The sequence below is a fragment of the Scylla paramamosain genome, chromosome 16, assembly GCF_035594125.1.
Source record: "Scylla paramamosain isolate STU-SP2022 chromosome 16, ASM3559412v1, whole genome shotgun sequence".
NCBI classification, from domain to species: Eukaryota; Metazoa; Arthropoda; class Malacostraca; order Decapoda; family Portunidae; genus Scylla; species Scylla paramamosain.
In genome coordinates this window covers 20944377-20961681 of record NC_087166.1, presented here as the reverse complement: position 1 = coordinate 20961681, position 17305 = coordinate 20944377, and the positions used below count along the sequence as shown (strand labels likewise).

General features: G+C 39.5%; 1 protein-coding gene across 5 annotated transcripts in view; it reads left to right on the top strand.

The window, feature by feature from the left end:
* Positions 1-17305, top strand: part of LOC135108124 (tubulin-specific chaperone D-like) — a 120963-nt gene that overhangs the window by 42548 nt on the left and 61110 nt on the right. For all 5 annotated transcript variants that reach the window (XM_064018826.1, XM_064018824.1, XM_064018825.1 and 2 more), the window contains 4 exons: positions 4456-4672; positions 5394-5542; positions 5864-5975; positions 13435-13552. In XM_064018826.1, the coding sequence (XP_063874896.1) occupies positions 4456-4672; positions 5394-5542; positions 5864-5975; positions 13435-13552 (596 nt within the window). The remainder of the gene's footprint in view (positions 1-4455; positions 4673-5393; positions 5543-5863; positions 5976-13434; positions 13553-17305) is intronic.

Here is a 17305-nt window from a genome sequence, read left to right as displayed (position 1 = left end):
CTCAACATTCTTGACCGTTTCCTAACCTCTAATCCTTCTGCTTATGCTGTCACCCTTTCTTCTCCGTTGGGCTCCTCTGATCACAATCTCATATCTTTATCTTGTCCTATCACTCCAATCCCTCCTCAGGATACCCTTAAGCAGAGGTGCCTCTGGTGTTTTGCCTTTGTTAGTTGAGTTGAGGAGATATTTTGCTGATTTTCCTTGGAATTATTACTGCTTCCATGTCAGAGACCTGTCTCTGTGTGCCAAGCGCATAACAGAGGTGATAGTGTCTGGCATGGAGGTGTGCATTCCTCACTTTTTCTCAACTTAAACCTTCCAAACCTTGGTTTAATACAATCTGTTCTCATGCTATACATGATAGAAAGGTATCAAGGCTCAAGTACCAAAGGTACTTGAGCCTTCCATCACTAGAATCTAATGAGCTCTACATTTCTATCTGGAACCATGCGAAGTCTGTTCTCCAACTAACCAAAAACTTCTTCATTAAGAGAGTGTCAAAATCTTTCAAGATCTAACACCTCTCATGATTTCTGGCACCTAGCCAAAAACATCTCCAATAACTGCTTCTTCTTTCCCTCCTTTATTTCAACCAGATGGCACCACTGCTATCATATCTATCTCCAAAGCTGAAATCTTCACTCAAACCTTTGTTAAAAGCTCTTCTTTGGATGATTCAGGACTTGTTCTTCCCTCTCCTGCACCTTCTGACTATTTTATACTACCTATTAAAATTCTTCACAATGATGTTTTCCATACCCAAAAGCCTCGAAAGGCTTATGGACCTGATGGGGTTCCTTCTGCTGTTCTCAGAAACTGTGCCTCTGTGCTTCCTCCTTGCCTAATCAAACTCTTTCTGCTCTCTCTGTCAACATCTACCTTTCCTTCTTGCTAGAGGTTTACCTACATTCAACCTTTTCCTTAAAAGGGTGACCATTTTAATCCCTCAAACTACCATCCTATTGCTTTAATTTCCTGCCTATCTAAAGTTTTTGAATCTCTCCTCAACAGAAAAATTCTTAAACATCTGTCACTTCACAACATTCTATCTGATTGCCAGTATGGGTTTCATCAAGGCCGCTGTACTGGTGATCATCTGGCTTTCCTTACTGAGTCTTGGTCATCCTCTTTTAGAGAGTTTGGTGAAACTTTTGCTTTTGCCTTAGACATATCAAAAGCTTTTGATAGAGTCTGACACAAAGCTTTTATTTTTAAACCACAACTTCTATCCTTCTCTCAGTAATTTCATCTCAAGTTTCCTTTCTGACTGTTCTATTGCTGCTGTTCTTTTCCTAAATCTATTAACAGTGGTGTTCCTTAGGGTTCTGTCCTGTCATTCACGCTCTTCCTGTTATTCATCAATGATCTAAACCAAACTTCTTGTGCTATCCACTCATATGCTGATGATACCACCCTGCACTTTTTCACGTCTTTTCATTTTTTTTTTTTTTTTTATGTAGGAAGGACACTGGCCAAGGGCAACAAAAATCTAATAAAAAAAATACCCACTGAAATGCCAGTCCCATAAAAGGGTCAAAGCAGTGGTCAAAAATTGATGAATAAGTGTCTTGAAACCTCCCTCTTGAAGGAATTCAAGTCATAGGAAGGTGGAAATACAGAAGCAGGCAGGGAGTTTCAGAGTTTACCAAAGAAAGGGATGAATGATTGAGAATACTGGTTAACTCTTGTGTTAGAGAGGTGGACAGAATAGGGGTGAGAGAAAGAAGAAAGTCTTGTGCAGCGAGGCCGCGGAAGGAGGGGAGGCATGCAGTTTGCAAGATCAGAAGAGCAGTTAGCATGAAAATAGCGGTGAAAGACAGCTAGATATGCAACATTGTGGCGGTGTGAGAGAGAGGCTGAAGACAGTCAGTTAGAGGAGAGGAGTTGATGAGACGAAAAGCTTTTGATTCCACCCTGTCTTTTTTTTTTTTTTTTATGTAGGAAGGATACTGGCCAAGGGCAACAAAAATCTAATAAAAAAAATGCCCACTGAAATGCCAGTCCCATAAAAGGGTCAAAGCAGTGGTCAAAAATTGGTGGATAAGTGTCTTGAAACCTCCCTCTTGAAGGAATTCAAGTCATAGGAAGGTGGAAATACAGAAGCAAGCAGGGAGTTCCAGAGTTTACCAGAGAAAGGGATAAATGATTGAGAATACTGGTTAACTCTTGCGTTAGAGAGGTGGACAGAATAGGGGTGAGAGAAAGAAGAAAGTCTTGTGCAGCGAGGCCGCGGAAGGAGGGGAGGCATGTAGTTAGCAAGATCAGAAGAGCAGTTGGCATGAAAATAGCGGTAGAAGACAGCTAGATATGCAACATTACGGCGGTGAGAGAGGGGCTGAAGACAGTCAGTTAGAGGAGAGGAGTTGATGAGACGAAAAGCTTTTGATTCCACCCTGTCTAGAAGAGCAGTATGAGTGGAACCCCCCCCAGACATGTGAAGCATACTCCATACATGGACGGATAAGGCCCTTGTACAGAGTTAGCAGCGGGAGGGTGAGAAAAACTGGCGGAGACGTCTCAGAACGCCTAAGTTCGTAGAAGCTGTTTCAGCTAGAGATGAAATGTGAAGTTTCCAGTTCAGATTATAAGTAAAGGACAGACCGAGGATGTTCATTGTAGAAGAGGGGGACAGTTGAGTGTCATTGAAGAAGAGGGGATAGTTGTCTGGAAGGTTGTGTTGAGTTGATAGATGGAGGAATTGAGTTTTTGAGGCATTGAACAATACCAAGTTTGCTCTGCCTCAATCAGAAATTTTAGAAAGATCAGAAGTCAGCATTCTGTGGCTTCCCTGCATGATATGTTTACCTCCTGAAGGGTTAGACGTCTATGAAAAGACGTGGAAAAGTGCAGGGTGGTATCATCAGCGTAGGAGTGGATAGGACAAGAAGTTTGGTTTAGAAGATCATTAATGAATAATAAGAAGAGAGTGGGTGACAGGACGGAACCCTGAGGAACACCACTGTTAATAGATTTAGGAGAAGAACAGTGACCGTCTACCACAGCTGCAATAGAACGGTCAGAAAGGAAACTTGAGATGAAGTTACAGAGAGAAGGATAGAAACCGTAGGAGGGTAGTTTGAAAATCAAAGCTTTGTGCCAGACTCTATCAAAAGCTTTTGATATGTCCAAGGCAACAGCAAAAGTTTCACCAAAATCTCTAAAAGAGGATGACCAAAACTCAGTAAGGAAAGCCAGATCACCAGTAGAGCGGCCTTGACGGAATCCATATGGACGATCAGATAGAAGGTTGTGAAGTGATAGATGTTTAAGAATCTTCCTGTTCATAGATGTCCAGTCCTTCAGGAAGTAAACACTTCATGAATGGAAACCACAGAATGCCTAACTTCTGATCTCTCAAAAATTTTTGATCAGGACAGAGCAAACTTAGTATTGTTCAATATCTCAAAAACTCATTTCCTCCATCTATCTATTCGACACAACCTTCCAGACGACTATCCCCGCTTCTTCAGTGACACTCAACTGTCCCCCTCTTCTACACTGAATATCCTCGGTCTGTCCTTTACTTATAATCTAAACTGGAAACTCTACATCTCTTCTCTAGCTAAAACAGCTTCTATGAAATTAGGTGTTCTGAGATGTCTCTGCCAGTTTTTCTCTCCCTTGCTAACTCTGTACAGGGGCCTTATCTGTCCATGTATGGAGTATGCTTCACATGCCTGGGGAGTTTGCACTCATACTGCTTTTCTAGACAGGGTGGAATCCAAAGCTTTTCATCTCATTGGCTCCCCTCCTCAAACTGTCTTCAGCTTCTTTCTTGTTGCTGCAATGTTGCAATTTTTTCTATCTTCTACCGCTATTTTCGTATTAATTGCTCTTCTGATCTTGCTGAAGGCATGCCTCCCCTTCTCCTGCAGCCTCTCTGCACAAGACTTTCTTCTTTCTGTCACCCCTATTCTGTCCACCTCTCTAATACAAGAGTTAACCAGTATTCTCAATCATTCATTCCTTTCTCTGGTAAACTCTGGAACTCCCTGCCTGCTTCTGTATTTCTACCTTCCTATGACTGAAATTCCTTCATGAAGGAGGTTTCAAGACACTTATCCTTCAATTTTTGACTGCAGCTTTGGACCCTATTTGGGAACTGGCATCTCAGTTGGCTTTTTTTTTTTTTTAATTGGATTTTTGTTGCCCTTGGCCATTGTCACTCCCATATAAAAAAAAAAAAATGAGAGATATCTGTGCTGCAAGTGTAGAACATTGAGTAAAGAAAATAAGTTGCTTAGAATTGCTATTATTATACAGAAAAGCAACTGTTTTACTCTATTACTATTGTAACACAGAAAAGAACTTTTAATTCACCACATTGTTTAGGCAAACTTCCGTATTTCCAATGTATGTTTTTTTTTTAATGAAGATAATAAGTTACATTACATGAGAAAAGGATGAACGTAATATCAATTAACACATAACTATGTATATGATTTTCAACAGGACTGACTTTCCTCAAGCCAAGAATTATGTCCTGGCGGTATCAGCGAGGCAGCAGGAGTCTGGCCATCAATGTGCAAGGTAGCACGTCAGAACACATGCAGGGAGATGCAGTGGATAAAAATGCTGAGGAGGAAGATGACGAGGAGGTGGGAGAGGACATGGAGGAGGTGATTGACTATCTGCTGCAGGGGTTGAAGGATCAGGACACAGTGGTGAGGTAAGAAGCTGATCCTTAGTGATATTAGTGATACAGTCATGGTCACTCCTGCTGTGCCTAGTTTCTCCCTCAGTGTTAAGTTTTCTGATCTGTTTGGAATATATAATTTTTCACCTTTGTAAAGAATGATTGTTAGTACATCAAAGGATGTATAATTGAAGAAACTCAAAACAAATTAGAAATGAGTGCAGAAAGCTTTGCAACTTCTAGCCACAGCTGCACACTGCATGCATTTCACACTCACACAGCTTCACTGCACCAGATATTCCATTGGCTCTAGTCCTTATTCTGTTCTCCTTATTAATGTGTGAGTTAACCAGCATCTTCATTCTTGCAAATCTTTCTCTGTTAATGCTAGAAGAATAGCTTAACCTCCATAAACCACTCAATATTCCTCTTCTAATCACCAAACTAATGCATTAACCTCTAATCCTCTCCCTCAGTATATCAAATTGAAAATAATGATTTTTTATGGGAAGTTTTAAGGAACAATACTTTATCAGAATAAAGAAGCCATTTTGCAGCCTACACATGGCAGGCCCTTTATGTTTAGTCTGTCCACAAATTACTTGCTGTGGATAGAAATGGGCATTGTTGCATTGTCTTGAACATGTTCATCATGTTGTATTTTATTGTCTATGAGATTGTTGTTGAGTTCTGTTCTGTGTTTCTGTATTTTTTTTTCTTTGATATTTCTTATTTTTATCTTGCCCTTCCTCAGATGGTCAGCTGCCAAGGGCATTGGCCGAGTGACGGGTCGGTTGCCACGAGAATTTGGAGATGAGGTTGTGGGAGCAATTCTGGAACTGTTCTCTTCTCGGGAGTCTGACAAGGCCTGGCATGGAGGGTGCCTGGCCCTCGCTGAACTAGGTTAGGCATGGTAGCAGGAGGATGGTTGCTGTGTTGTTGTTTATTCTGTTTGGTATCAAGATGAATGAAGTTGAGGAGCTCCTGCAGAAAATTTCATTATTAATGTCATTGTTAATGTGCACCTTATGATTGATCATGTGGCTTCCTTATGTTCTCTTTCTTTATATTAGGTACATCCTAAGGAATAATGAAAATAATGCACTTCATGTTATTGTCTCATTCTTATTCATGTAAACATTCAAGTGATGCTTGCATCTTGGTTGTTTATATTTCGTGTAAGGATGTTGGGAATGAGACTACTTTATTCCCTTCTTTGCACAGCTCGGCGTGGGTTGCTGCTCCCAGAGCGTCTCCCTGCGGTGACGCCTGTCCTTAATAGGGCCTTGGTGTACGATGAGCTGAAGGGGAAGTGCTTCATGGGCGCCAACATCAGGTGTGTGTGTGTGTGTGTGTGTGTGTGTGTGTGTGTGTGTGTTAACTAGTTGCATTTACTTAGTTATATAGGTAGTTGCCGACTTATGACGACATTAGGTTCTGACAGAGCTGTCGTAAGACGATCTTGTTGTAACTCGAACAGTATTATTTTTAATTTATTTATAGGTTTGAATCAAATACATAATTGATTATTACATTTGATTTATTTGCAAAACATAAAAATACAAAATACATTACAAGATTACGAATCATTTTACACTTTCGGACAAAACTAATTTTAATATTTAATTAATAGAAATTATTGTCTGCTGGTGGTTGGCTGGGGATCATCGGGGTAATCGCTGGGGGTACTGATAGACAGAGAAGATGTTTTTTTCATAAACCTGTTGAGTTTTGTCTGAATGTTTTTTTTTTTTCTCTTCATAAATTTCCCGGTATGGACGAAAAGCATCTAGAACCATGCGTTCAATTCTTGAAAATCTTTCAATATTTGGATCCATTCCTTCAAAATGAGCAAAAAGTTTATTCAACTGCGATAAACCTTCTGCTAAGCCTTTCGTGGTGAACATTCTTTGTGGTTCCTCTTCCTCCTTTTTTGCTGCTGCTTCCCTCCTTTCTTCTGCTACTTTTTCTTCTTCCAACTCAGTCAGATCTTCATTTGTTAGTTCTTCAGATTCTTTGTCTAGCAATTCCTCGATTTCTTCCATTTCACATTCTAACGGCAGATCTTTAGCTAGTTTCACAATTTTGTCACAAATCATTTCTAGTTCATTCTCATTATCAAATCCATCAAAAGTACTCACATAGCATTTAGTGCAATTCTTCCAAACACCATTCATGCATTTCTTTGTCACAGCTTCCCATGCCGCAGTGATGTTCTTGATGCATTTAAGAAGATCGTATTTTTTCCAAAAACCTCTTAATGTTAATCCTGGATCAGCATCTGTAGCAGATATAGCTTGGGCAAAGGTGATTTTAAGGTAATTTGCCTTGAATGCAGCAATGGCTCCTTGGTCCATAGGCTGGATGAGAGGAGTTGTATTTGGTGGTAAAAATACCACTTTCATGTTGGGATGGAGATCGGCTAGATGAGATGGATGTCTGGGTGTGTTATCCAAAACTAATAAAATCTTAAATGGAATGTTGTTTTCCAAACAATATTCATGAACCTGAGGAATGAAACAGTTTAAGAACCAGTCTTCGAAAAGTGCTTGAGTCATCCAGGCTTTTTTGTTAGAACAGTAGTAGACTGGTAACGTATGCCTATTCACATTTTTAAAAGCTTGCTGGTTTTTGGCATGATAAATTAAAAAGGGCTTCAGCTTAAAACCAGCGATGTTTCCGCCAAACAACAAAGTCAGTCTGTCTTTGAAAACCTTAAATCCAGGCATGGACTTTTCTTCTTTATGAATGTATGAGCGTTCTGGCATACGTTTCCAGAATAAGCCTGTCTCATCAACATTAAAAATGTGTTTGGGTTGATAGCCTTCTTCTACAATCACTTCATCCAAAGTTTCAATGAAATTTTTCATGCCCTCCTCATCTGCACTTGCTGCTTCCTCAGTGATTCTAACATTATGCAATTGAAATCTTTTCTTAAATTGTTTAAACCACCCTGTACTTGCTGTAAATTCTTGGCTATAATCTTCTCCAGCACGCTCCTTGAACGTCTTAAAAATACTTAAAGCTTTTGTCTGCAATGTGTGAAGGCTTAATGGGACACGTTTTTGGAGTTGACTTTCAATCCACACATTTAATAATTTTTCCATTTCGTGGATAGGTCCAGTTCGTTGTTTTGTAGTCACTGTAGATCTCATTGGTGCTGAACCTTTAACGGTTTCATGAATCCTTTCTTTATCTTTCAAAATTGTCGACAAAGTAGAATGCGGTAGTTGAAGATCACGTGCTATTACACTCATTCTCTTCCCCCCTTCAAACTGCTTGATCACTTTCATTTTCATGTCGAGATCAATGGCTTTTCTTGCTTTCTTAGCAGGCTTGGGAATTGAGCTTGATTTTCTTTTTGATGACATTTCTGATGGGGGTTTGAACCAAACGATATATTATATACAGATGTACGCAACAGTAATGACACAGACACACTGAAGCTGCAGACTAGCAGATTACCTCTCAAAAGAGTGCGCTGCCAACAGCGGAAAAAATTATTGTACGTGCGCTTGACATATCTTAGCCAAATAGCTGTCATACAAAAATTAAATATTATCATATTGTCGTCGTCTTAAAGTCGGTCTGTTGTAAGTCGCATATGTCGTAAGTCAGCGACTACCTGTATTGTACAAGACCTAAATTGTACTCATGATGTCCTCAGTTATAGTGTATAAGACCTAAATTATACTCATGATGTACTGTTTCCATAATATATATTTATTCTTTAATAGAGTCTCAGTAAATAGATTTTAACACTAATTCTTCCCAACAGAACTTTTTGATATTTACTATAAAAACACCATAAATTTAATACATTTTTCCCATGATTTTCTCTCAATAAATTAACAGCTGGGAATAAACCCAGTATTAACACAATAAACAACACATGTCTATCTCTCTCTGATGCCTCAATTCTTCCATTAGTGTTTCTCCAAGGGGCGGCCTTGGCAGAAGAGCCTCCACCTCCCCCTATCCAAAGACTCACTTCTTGCCTCTTTTTGCTTGCTTAAGTGTTCAGTCTTTACTAGCTCCGTTTTCTTACATGTACTCCTTTATTTTATTCTCCCACCTTCCAGGTGGCCTTTTTTCTCCTTTTAGGGACTTCAGCTTCACTTACATACACTTTCTTTATAAATTATTCGGTCTTAATCCTCTCAGTATAGCCATACCATCTTAGTGTGCTTCTATTCAAACTTTCCAATACTTTACAATTTGTACTGCTGACACAAATACTCTTACCACATCTCCCATACATGCTTTCTTTGCTCTCACCCTCCCATCCTCTCTCTCTCTACTCTCTCTCTCTCATCTCTCTCTCTCTCTCCTCTCTCTCTCTCTCTCTCTCTCTCTCTCATCTCTCTCTCTCTCTCTCTCTCTCTCTCTCTCTCTCTCTCTCTCTCTCATCTCTCTCTCTCTCTCTCTCTCTCTCTCTCTCTCTCACATACATTAGGGTAACGCAACAATGCATGATTATTGTAATGTACAACTTCAGTAATGCACTGAAATTGTAATAAATATTTAATCGGAATAATGAACCCAAAACTGGCATAATGAATTTGCCACTTGTGCAAGCACTGGAATTTTAATAACAATTTCATGGGAATAATGAATCAGAGCAAGCAAGACAAGCTTGCCATTCATGCAAGCACTGATATTTTGATAAAAAATTTAATTGGAATAACAAACTTAAACTCCAAGATTAACTCACCAGCTGTGTGAGCCGCTGCTCACCTATCCACCGCCTGTCCCTTCCTCCCTTCTTTCCTTTCCTCTCTTTTCTTTTGTCTTGTTTCAAACCTCCCTCCCTGTCACCTCCCTTCCTCCTTATCTATCAGAAATAAGGGAGAAGGGATTTGAAACACTCTCTCTCTCTCTCTCTCTCTCTCTCTCTCTCTCTCTCTCTCTCTCTCTCTCTCTCTCTCTCTCTCTCTCTCTCTCTCTCTCTCTCTCTCTCTCTCTCTCTCTCTCTCTCTCTCTCTCTCTCTCTCTCTCTCTCTCCTCTCTCTCTCTCTCTCTCTCTCTCTCTCTCTCTCTCTCTCTCTCTCTCTCTGAGGGGGGAGAAAAACAGGCAGAGATGACTCAGAACCCCTAACTTCATAGAAGCAGTTTAGGTAGAGGATAAGATGTGAAATTTCCAGTTTAGATAAGGGCAGACCAAGGATGTTCACTGTAGAAGAGGGAGAGGTGTCATTGAAGAAGAGGGGATAGGTATCTGGAAGATCATGCTGAGTTGATAGATGGAGGAATTGAATTTTTGAGGCATTGAACAATACTAAGTTTGCCTTGCCCCAATCAGAAATTTTAGAGAGATCAGAAGTCAGGCATTTTTGGCCTCCCTTCATGAACTGTTTACTTCCTGAGTAGTTGGATGTCTTTGAAAAGACATGGAAAAGTGCAGGGTGGTATCATCAGCATAGGAGTGGATAGGACAAGAAGTTTGGTTTAGAAGATCACTGATGAATAATAGGAAGAGAGTGAGTGTTTAGAAGATCACTGATGAATAATAGGAAGAGAGTGAGTGATAGGACAGAATCCTGAGGAACACTGCTATTAATAAATTTAGGAAAAAAACTACAGCAGTAATAGATGGTCAGAAAGGATAGAAGCTGTAAGAGGGTGGTTTGGAAATTAAATCTTTGTGCCAGACTCTATCAAAAGCTTTGGTATGTTTAAGGCAACAGCAAAAGTTTCACCAAAATCTCAAAGAGAATGACCAGGACTCAGTAAGGAAAGCCAGATCACCAGTAGAATGGCCTTGATTGAATCCATACTGGTGATGAGATAGAATGTTGTGAAGTGATATTGTTAAAGAATCTTCCTGTTGAGGATATATTAAAAAAACTTTAAATAGGCAGGAAATTAAAGCAGTAAAGTTTTTGGCCAGTTGGAGAAAAGACTTGGCAGAGTTGTGGGCAGAAATATAAAGTGCATGAGATTCTGGTGATGGAATGCTCAAGTACCTTTTGTGGGCCTTCTCTCAATCATGCATAGCACCAGAACAGGCTGTTTTACTAAAATTTGGAAGGTTCAGGTTAAGAGAAAGAGTGAGGAATGTACACCTCCATGCCAGACACAATCACCTCTGTTAGGAGCTCATCACACAGAGATGGGTCTCTGACACTGAAGTAGTAGTCATTCCAAGGAAAATCAGTTTAATACCTCCTCAGGTCCCCCCAATTGGTAAAGGCAAAATGCCAGAGGCACCTCTGCTTTGGGGGATCCTGAGGAGGAATTGGAGCACTAGGAGAAGATACAGATATGAGGTTGTGATTGGAGGAGTCTAATGGAGAAGATAGGGTGAAGCATAAACAAGATTAGAGGTTAGGAAAAGATCAAGAATGTTGGGTTTATATCCAAGATTGTCAAAAATATGTGAAGGGTGTTGCATCAGTTGCTCTAGAGAATAGCAAAGTTAAAGGCTAGTTCACTAGGATGGTCAGTGAAGGGAGAGGAAAGTCAAAGCTGGTGGTGAACATTGAAATCTCCAAGAATGGAAATCTCTGCAAAAGGGAAGAGAGTCAGAATGTACTGCACTTTGGAAGTTAAGTAGTCAAAGAATTTCTTACAGTCAGAGGAGTTAGGTGATAGGTATACAGCACAGATAAATTTAGTTTGAGAGTGACTCTGTAGTTGTAGCCAGATGGTAGAAAATTTTGAAGATTCAAGAGTGTGGGTATGAGAGCAGGTTAAATTGTTGCACTCATAGACATAAGATCCAGCTTTGGATTGAAAATGAGGATAGAGAAAGTAGAAGGGAACAGAAAAGGCACTATTGTCAGTTGCCTCAGACACCTGTGCTTCAGTGAGGAAAAGAAGATGAGGTTTATTAGAGGAGAGGTGGTGTTCTACAGATTGAAAATTAGATTTAAGATTGCAAATGTTGAAGAAGTTAATGAAGAACAAGTTTAGGGGGTGTCAAGAAACTTAGGGTCGATACCAGAAGAGCAGTCCGACCTGGGGACATTTGTGGTTCCATCCCCAGATGGGGATTCTGAGGCTGGTATAGGAGTCGCTATATTTAATTTAGAATTTTAAGTGAAGAGTGTGTGTGTGCATATAGTTTTGTGTGAAGGGAGAGAGTTGTCTTTAGAGAGAAGGCTGTGACTGCCCCTTGTGTTGTGATACACAAAGGGAAGCATTCAATGAGGTCATAACTGGTTTATTGATGAGTTTATAGCACCCCCTGATCCAGTGTTTAGACCTCACTGGGAGTAATTATCATTTCAGTAGGTGTCTACTGCTTCCTCTCAGGTAGTTCATTTCTACAACATGCCCCATTGCATGCCCAGATCTCTAATCTATAAATCAGTGTTGGCAGGAGAAAATTATTCTTTAAACATATCTTCACATCCAGACATATTCCTCCTTTTCATGACTTGCAAGTGATCTCATAATTTCTACCCTAACAATTTCTCTCTCTCTCTCTCTCTCTCTCTCTCTCTCTCTCTCTCTCTCTCTCTCTCTCTCTCTCTCTCTCTCTCTCTCTCTCTCTCTCTCTCTCTCTCTCTCTCTCTCTCTCTCTCTCTCTCTCTCTCCCTCCCTCTCTCTCTATGTTTACTGAGCACTGTTTCCAGATGTTAAAACTCACCTCCTTCTCTCTCTTATAACCACCTTACATCTGGCACATTCACCCAATAATGCAGTGGATCCCAAACTTTTTCAGCTTGTTACCAATTCATCATGCCACATTAAGCATGTTACCCCTTTCACATAATGTTGTCAGTACATGTGTCCAGTACTGGACACACATCATGATCAGGATTGCTGAGTGACAGAGTACAGAAGCATACCTGTCAAAATACTCTTGGCTTGTCACATAATATACACATTTCTCTCCTGATACTGTATGGTAGTTTTTAATGTTTATTGTTATTCAGTTTAGCTTTACAACTTAAATTATAATAGTTTTATTTTACAACTTTATATACTAAGATAAAGTCAACATTAATTCCAATGTCAGGTACTGCCAATGTTTCCTTGATTATCAGAATTCCTAACTTTTCCATCACCCCTCCATTACCCCCAAAAAACTTTCATTTGACCAGCAGGGGATAATTTACCCCCAGTTTGGAAACCACTGCAGTAAGGTATCTTCATGTCACTACCTCCATTGTCCCAGGCCTTTTATTGGTATCTCTAAGGCCTCAGAAAAAGCAGTTACAAGCAACACACCAAACTGTCCATTTTCTTGCATCTTTACTGGTATTTAGTAAATACCTCACCAACTCACTGGTTTATGCAGTTTAAGGTTTGTGCTAAATTGCATAACCTTGAGGTGCAGGATGAAGCAATTAGTGGTGGTGTGAATGTAACAAGTGAGTTTCGTAGAGCACTGACAAGTGTAGAGCAAGTCAACCATAGAGTTAAATGTAAGGATTTCTTTTTCTTTCTTATTCTTTAAACAGTAAGTTCTTACTTAGACTGGTTCCAACTTGCATTGAAATTGTGATGTGGTGTAGGAATGGAACTCCAGCATAACTCAAGGACCCTTTGTATTTAATTTTCATGATTAATTTTTGTTTTACGATGTTGCCACAAAGTGCAGTTACCAAACTTCAAAATGCAACTCAATTGAGATATTTTTCATGAAGCCCCTTTGCTACAAGCATTAGAAGTACATAAAACATTTCTATACGGCTGCTTGAAATGCCTGCAAGTGAAGGCGTTGCAGAAAATGTAGTAGAACAGAAGCCAAGTGTTATGTTGGCAAGAATGAGCAGGATTATCAAGTGTGTTATAATATTTAATGATTTCATATTGAGAGATTCTTGTATTCCTCCTTGCCACAGAGATGCAGCATGTTACCTGTGCTGGGCCTTTGCCCGAGCCTATCATCCTGACCAGATGGCGCCCTATATAAGGGAGCTGGCTACGGGACTCATTATTGTTGCTCTCTTTGACAGAGAGGTAAGTTGTGTAGTTTACATGCAAGGCTTCTCTTCTGCACACATAGTTACTGCTTGTTTGATGATTCATAATGTTACATTTCTATTTCCTTTTTTTTTCGCACAAGCTAATATTTTTCAATAAGTGGACAGCCATCACTGTTTTTTGTATCCTTGTCATACAGGTCATACAGGTTGTAAAGGTGGAATTAACAGATGCTGATGTTGTCTTGACATTTTATCTGGACTAACTTGGATTTTGTTCCCAGTTTTATAACTGCATTGGATTAGCCATTAGCCAGTAGCTCCTATAGGGGCAGAGAAAATGGCTGAGCATGGCAAAAGAGTATGAGTGTGAGTAAGCTACTAAGTCTCCCAGTTTTTGAGGTCATAGAAAATAGTGGGGTTCATTGAATAGTATGAATTGGAGGAAATGCACTTGACTTCAGTGAAACTCATTTTCTTGGTCAAGTGATCACTGGAAGTTATGGAGTGGCTGTAGTGTGTGAGAAGACCTGAGAGGTGAATCAGTACTAACTTCTGGGTAAGAACCATCATGAGGAACTTAAAGGAGGATGCACGGTTCTATGTCTAGTACAATGTGAAAGTGTGTGGCTGAATATGGGTGCAAGAGAAATATACAAGAATAGTATGGATGAAATGCAGAATTAGATCAGTGAAATCTGCATTTCTTTTCTCTTTTACTGATTGATTTGTGTCAGGTGTTTGTCCCTTGGATGAGTTTCTTTTCTTTTCATTTTTGGTTTCTCTTATTTTCTGTATCTGCTGCATTTCATTTAATTCTCTCACTTGTAAATCTGTTGTATCTCCTGACAAGGAGGAGGCTTTGCCTTCAAATTAAAGAACTCCTGTATGCAGCTTATATAAGGCTGCATGTAATGCTTTATGGTGATGAAACCTTGGCAGTAAAGGAGGAGGATGTACTGTAAGTTACAGATGGTACAATCATCAGAAAGTTAACCTGATGGCAACCCTTGACTACTTTCCATTGCTGAGGCATTCACTGGTGGTTGTGGTTAGGTTTTCCTAATGTGTGTGTGTGTGTGTGTGTGTGTGTGTGTGTGTGTGTGTGTGTGTGTGTGTGTGTGTGTGTGTGTGTGTGTGTGTGTGTGTGTGTGATTCACCTACAGTTGTCTGCTGGTCACCCAGCCAGCCGTTCTCCTATGGAAAAAGCTCAGAGTTCTTAGTGACCAGTCTTTGGGTAGGACTGAGACCACTGACACACCACACACCAGGACAACGAGGTCACAACCTTTTGGGTTACATCCCATACCTACTTGCTGCTAGGTGAACAGGGTGCCTTGCTGCACCCGGGATTTGAACCCGGGCCTTCTTGGTTGTGAGCTGAGCGTGCTAACCACTACACTATGCGGTGTGTGTGTGTGTGTGTGTGTGTGTGTGTGTGTGTGTGTGTGTGTGTGTGTGTGTGTGTGTGTGTGTGCATTCTTTGAACTGTTTTGTCATGATGTTATTAAATGAAACATTGTACAGTGTACTATAATTGAAGTATAATTACATATATTAATTTTAGAAATGCAATTATGAACATCAAACTATAGGAAATGCCACCAAGTGCTCAGAGGTGAGATGGCAAACATAGGCTTATTTACATTGTGCATTTAAAGTTGATTAATTAATAATGCTACATCTACAGTCAGTGACTGACATGATTAGAACTCCCACTGACATGAGTGTCACGTTGCACAAACTGGCAACTCACTCCTTGATCTGAAAAAATCTGCTGGGAGAAAATAACTACATGGCAACTTAGTTTAGTCCCTCATGTTTTTGACAACACAGAATAACAGATTTATTGTTTAACATATTGACATCATATGGGAAAGTTATCTTTTGTGACCACTCCTTGCTTCAGCTAACAAAACAGCTGTGTTTGTTTTAAACAAAGTGTTGTGCTGAGGTGATGTGTGATGCCAGGAAAATATACAGGCTACGATTACATAGTATGAGCGTTAGAGTTTCACTAGAATGGTGAAGTGAATAGAAAAAATGAGCCATGTAATTGCTGTAATGAAAAGACTGCAAGTGCATTAGTGAAGAAATGGAGTGATAAAGGATGCAAGGATGTGCCTCACCCAGACATGGTGGTGGGGCACTCCAAAATGTATGATGTCTTACATGGTATCAAGAGACAGTTAAAGGTGTATCCTTAGCTTACAGTGAAACAACCAAAAAAATAAACATTTTGGGGCAGCCCACCATCATGTCTTTGGTGAGGCACATCCTGGCGTCCATCATCACTCAATTTCTTTACCAATCCACTCAAAGTCTTTTCACTTCAGTATTTATATAGATTATTTTTTCTATTCATTTCACCATTCTAGTGAAACTCTAACACTCATACTATGTAATCGTGGCCTGTATATTTTCAAGGCATCATACATCACTTTGGTACAACTCTGTTTTAAAACAAACACAGCTATTTTGTTAGCTGAATCAAGGAGCAGTCACAAAAGATAACTTTCCCTTATGTCAATAATGTCAAATATTGAGTCCATTAATCTGTGCCTTCAAAAACATATGAGGAGCTAACCTAAGCTGTCATGTAGTTATTTTCTCCCAGCAGATTTTTTCAGACCAAGGAGAAGCAAGTTGCCAGTTTGTTCAATGTGATGCTCATGTTGGCAGGAGTTCTAACCACATCTGTTGTTGACTGTATATTATGATAAGAACATTGTAAGAGTAAAAGTATGATACCATGCCATGAATCAGCAGCTGAACACATCACTTGATGTCTTCATGAAGTAGTTTTTGTGTTGCTTTTATTTTTGTTTTTATTTTTGTTTATTTATTTATTTATTTATTTATTTCTGAATAAACAAAAGGCATTTCTAAAATATTTATTTTTCAGCCATCTTACATTGGACTTATCCAAATCATCACAGTACATTTATTCATGTTTTAAGTGTTTGAAGAACTTAAAATTATTTTCAACCAAAACAAAATTAAATCATTGTTCACAAGATAGATTAACATCTTGTAAATTCAGTAAAGTATATTTATTGTGACACTTACTCTTACTAAGGAATGTGATGGTGAAGGGATTACTAATGTAGGATGCTGAACAAAACCTACCAGACAGTGTGACAATATTTTGTATAGTTGTCTGCACATGAGCTAAAATACTCTGAAATGGAAGTGATAAGGTGCATGTGTGGTGTTGAGTTGGTGAATTGATAGGCCAGACAGAAGGAGATTGCATATGAGGAATTGAAATGAAGATTTGAATCCATTCATGATGTCTTCAGAAGAGACAGATTGAGGTGATGTGGACATGTGGAAAGGATGCAAGAGGGTGGTTGGGGAAAAAGGATAAGTATCAATGTTAATGGTAGAATCATTGGAGGGTTTGACATAAAAGGTGTGAAGTGTAATAATACAAGGGGACCTATCCTTGTATGGCAGGGGAGCAAGAGATCATGAACATGGAGATCTGTTATTACATAAGATAAGAATGATACATGGATTCATGAATATAGCCTTTCAAAAATGGAGAGAGAGAGAGAGAGAGAGAGAGAGAGAGAGAGAGAGAGAGAGAGAGAGAGAGAGAGAGAGAGAGAGAGAGAGAATGTGTATTTATCTCAATCATATCTTTACAATATTTAGCTTTTTTGGTTTTTGCTGATCTGCTAGGATTGTGCCATTGCCAATAATGCAGATATTGAAGAGCTACCTTGTGGTATGTGAAGTGATAGACACTGGTAAGACTAGGAAAAAAGATGTTACCATTATTACA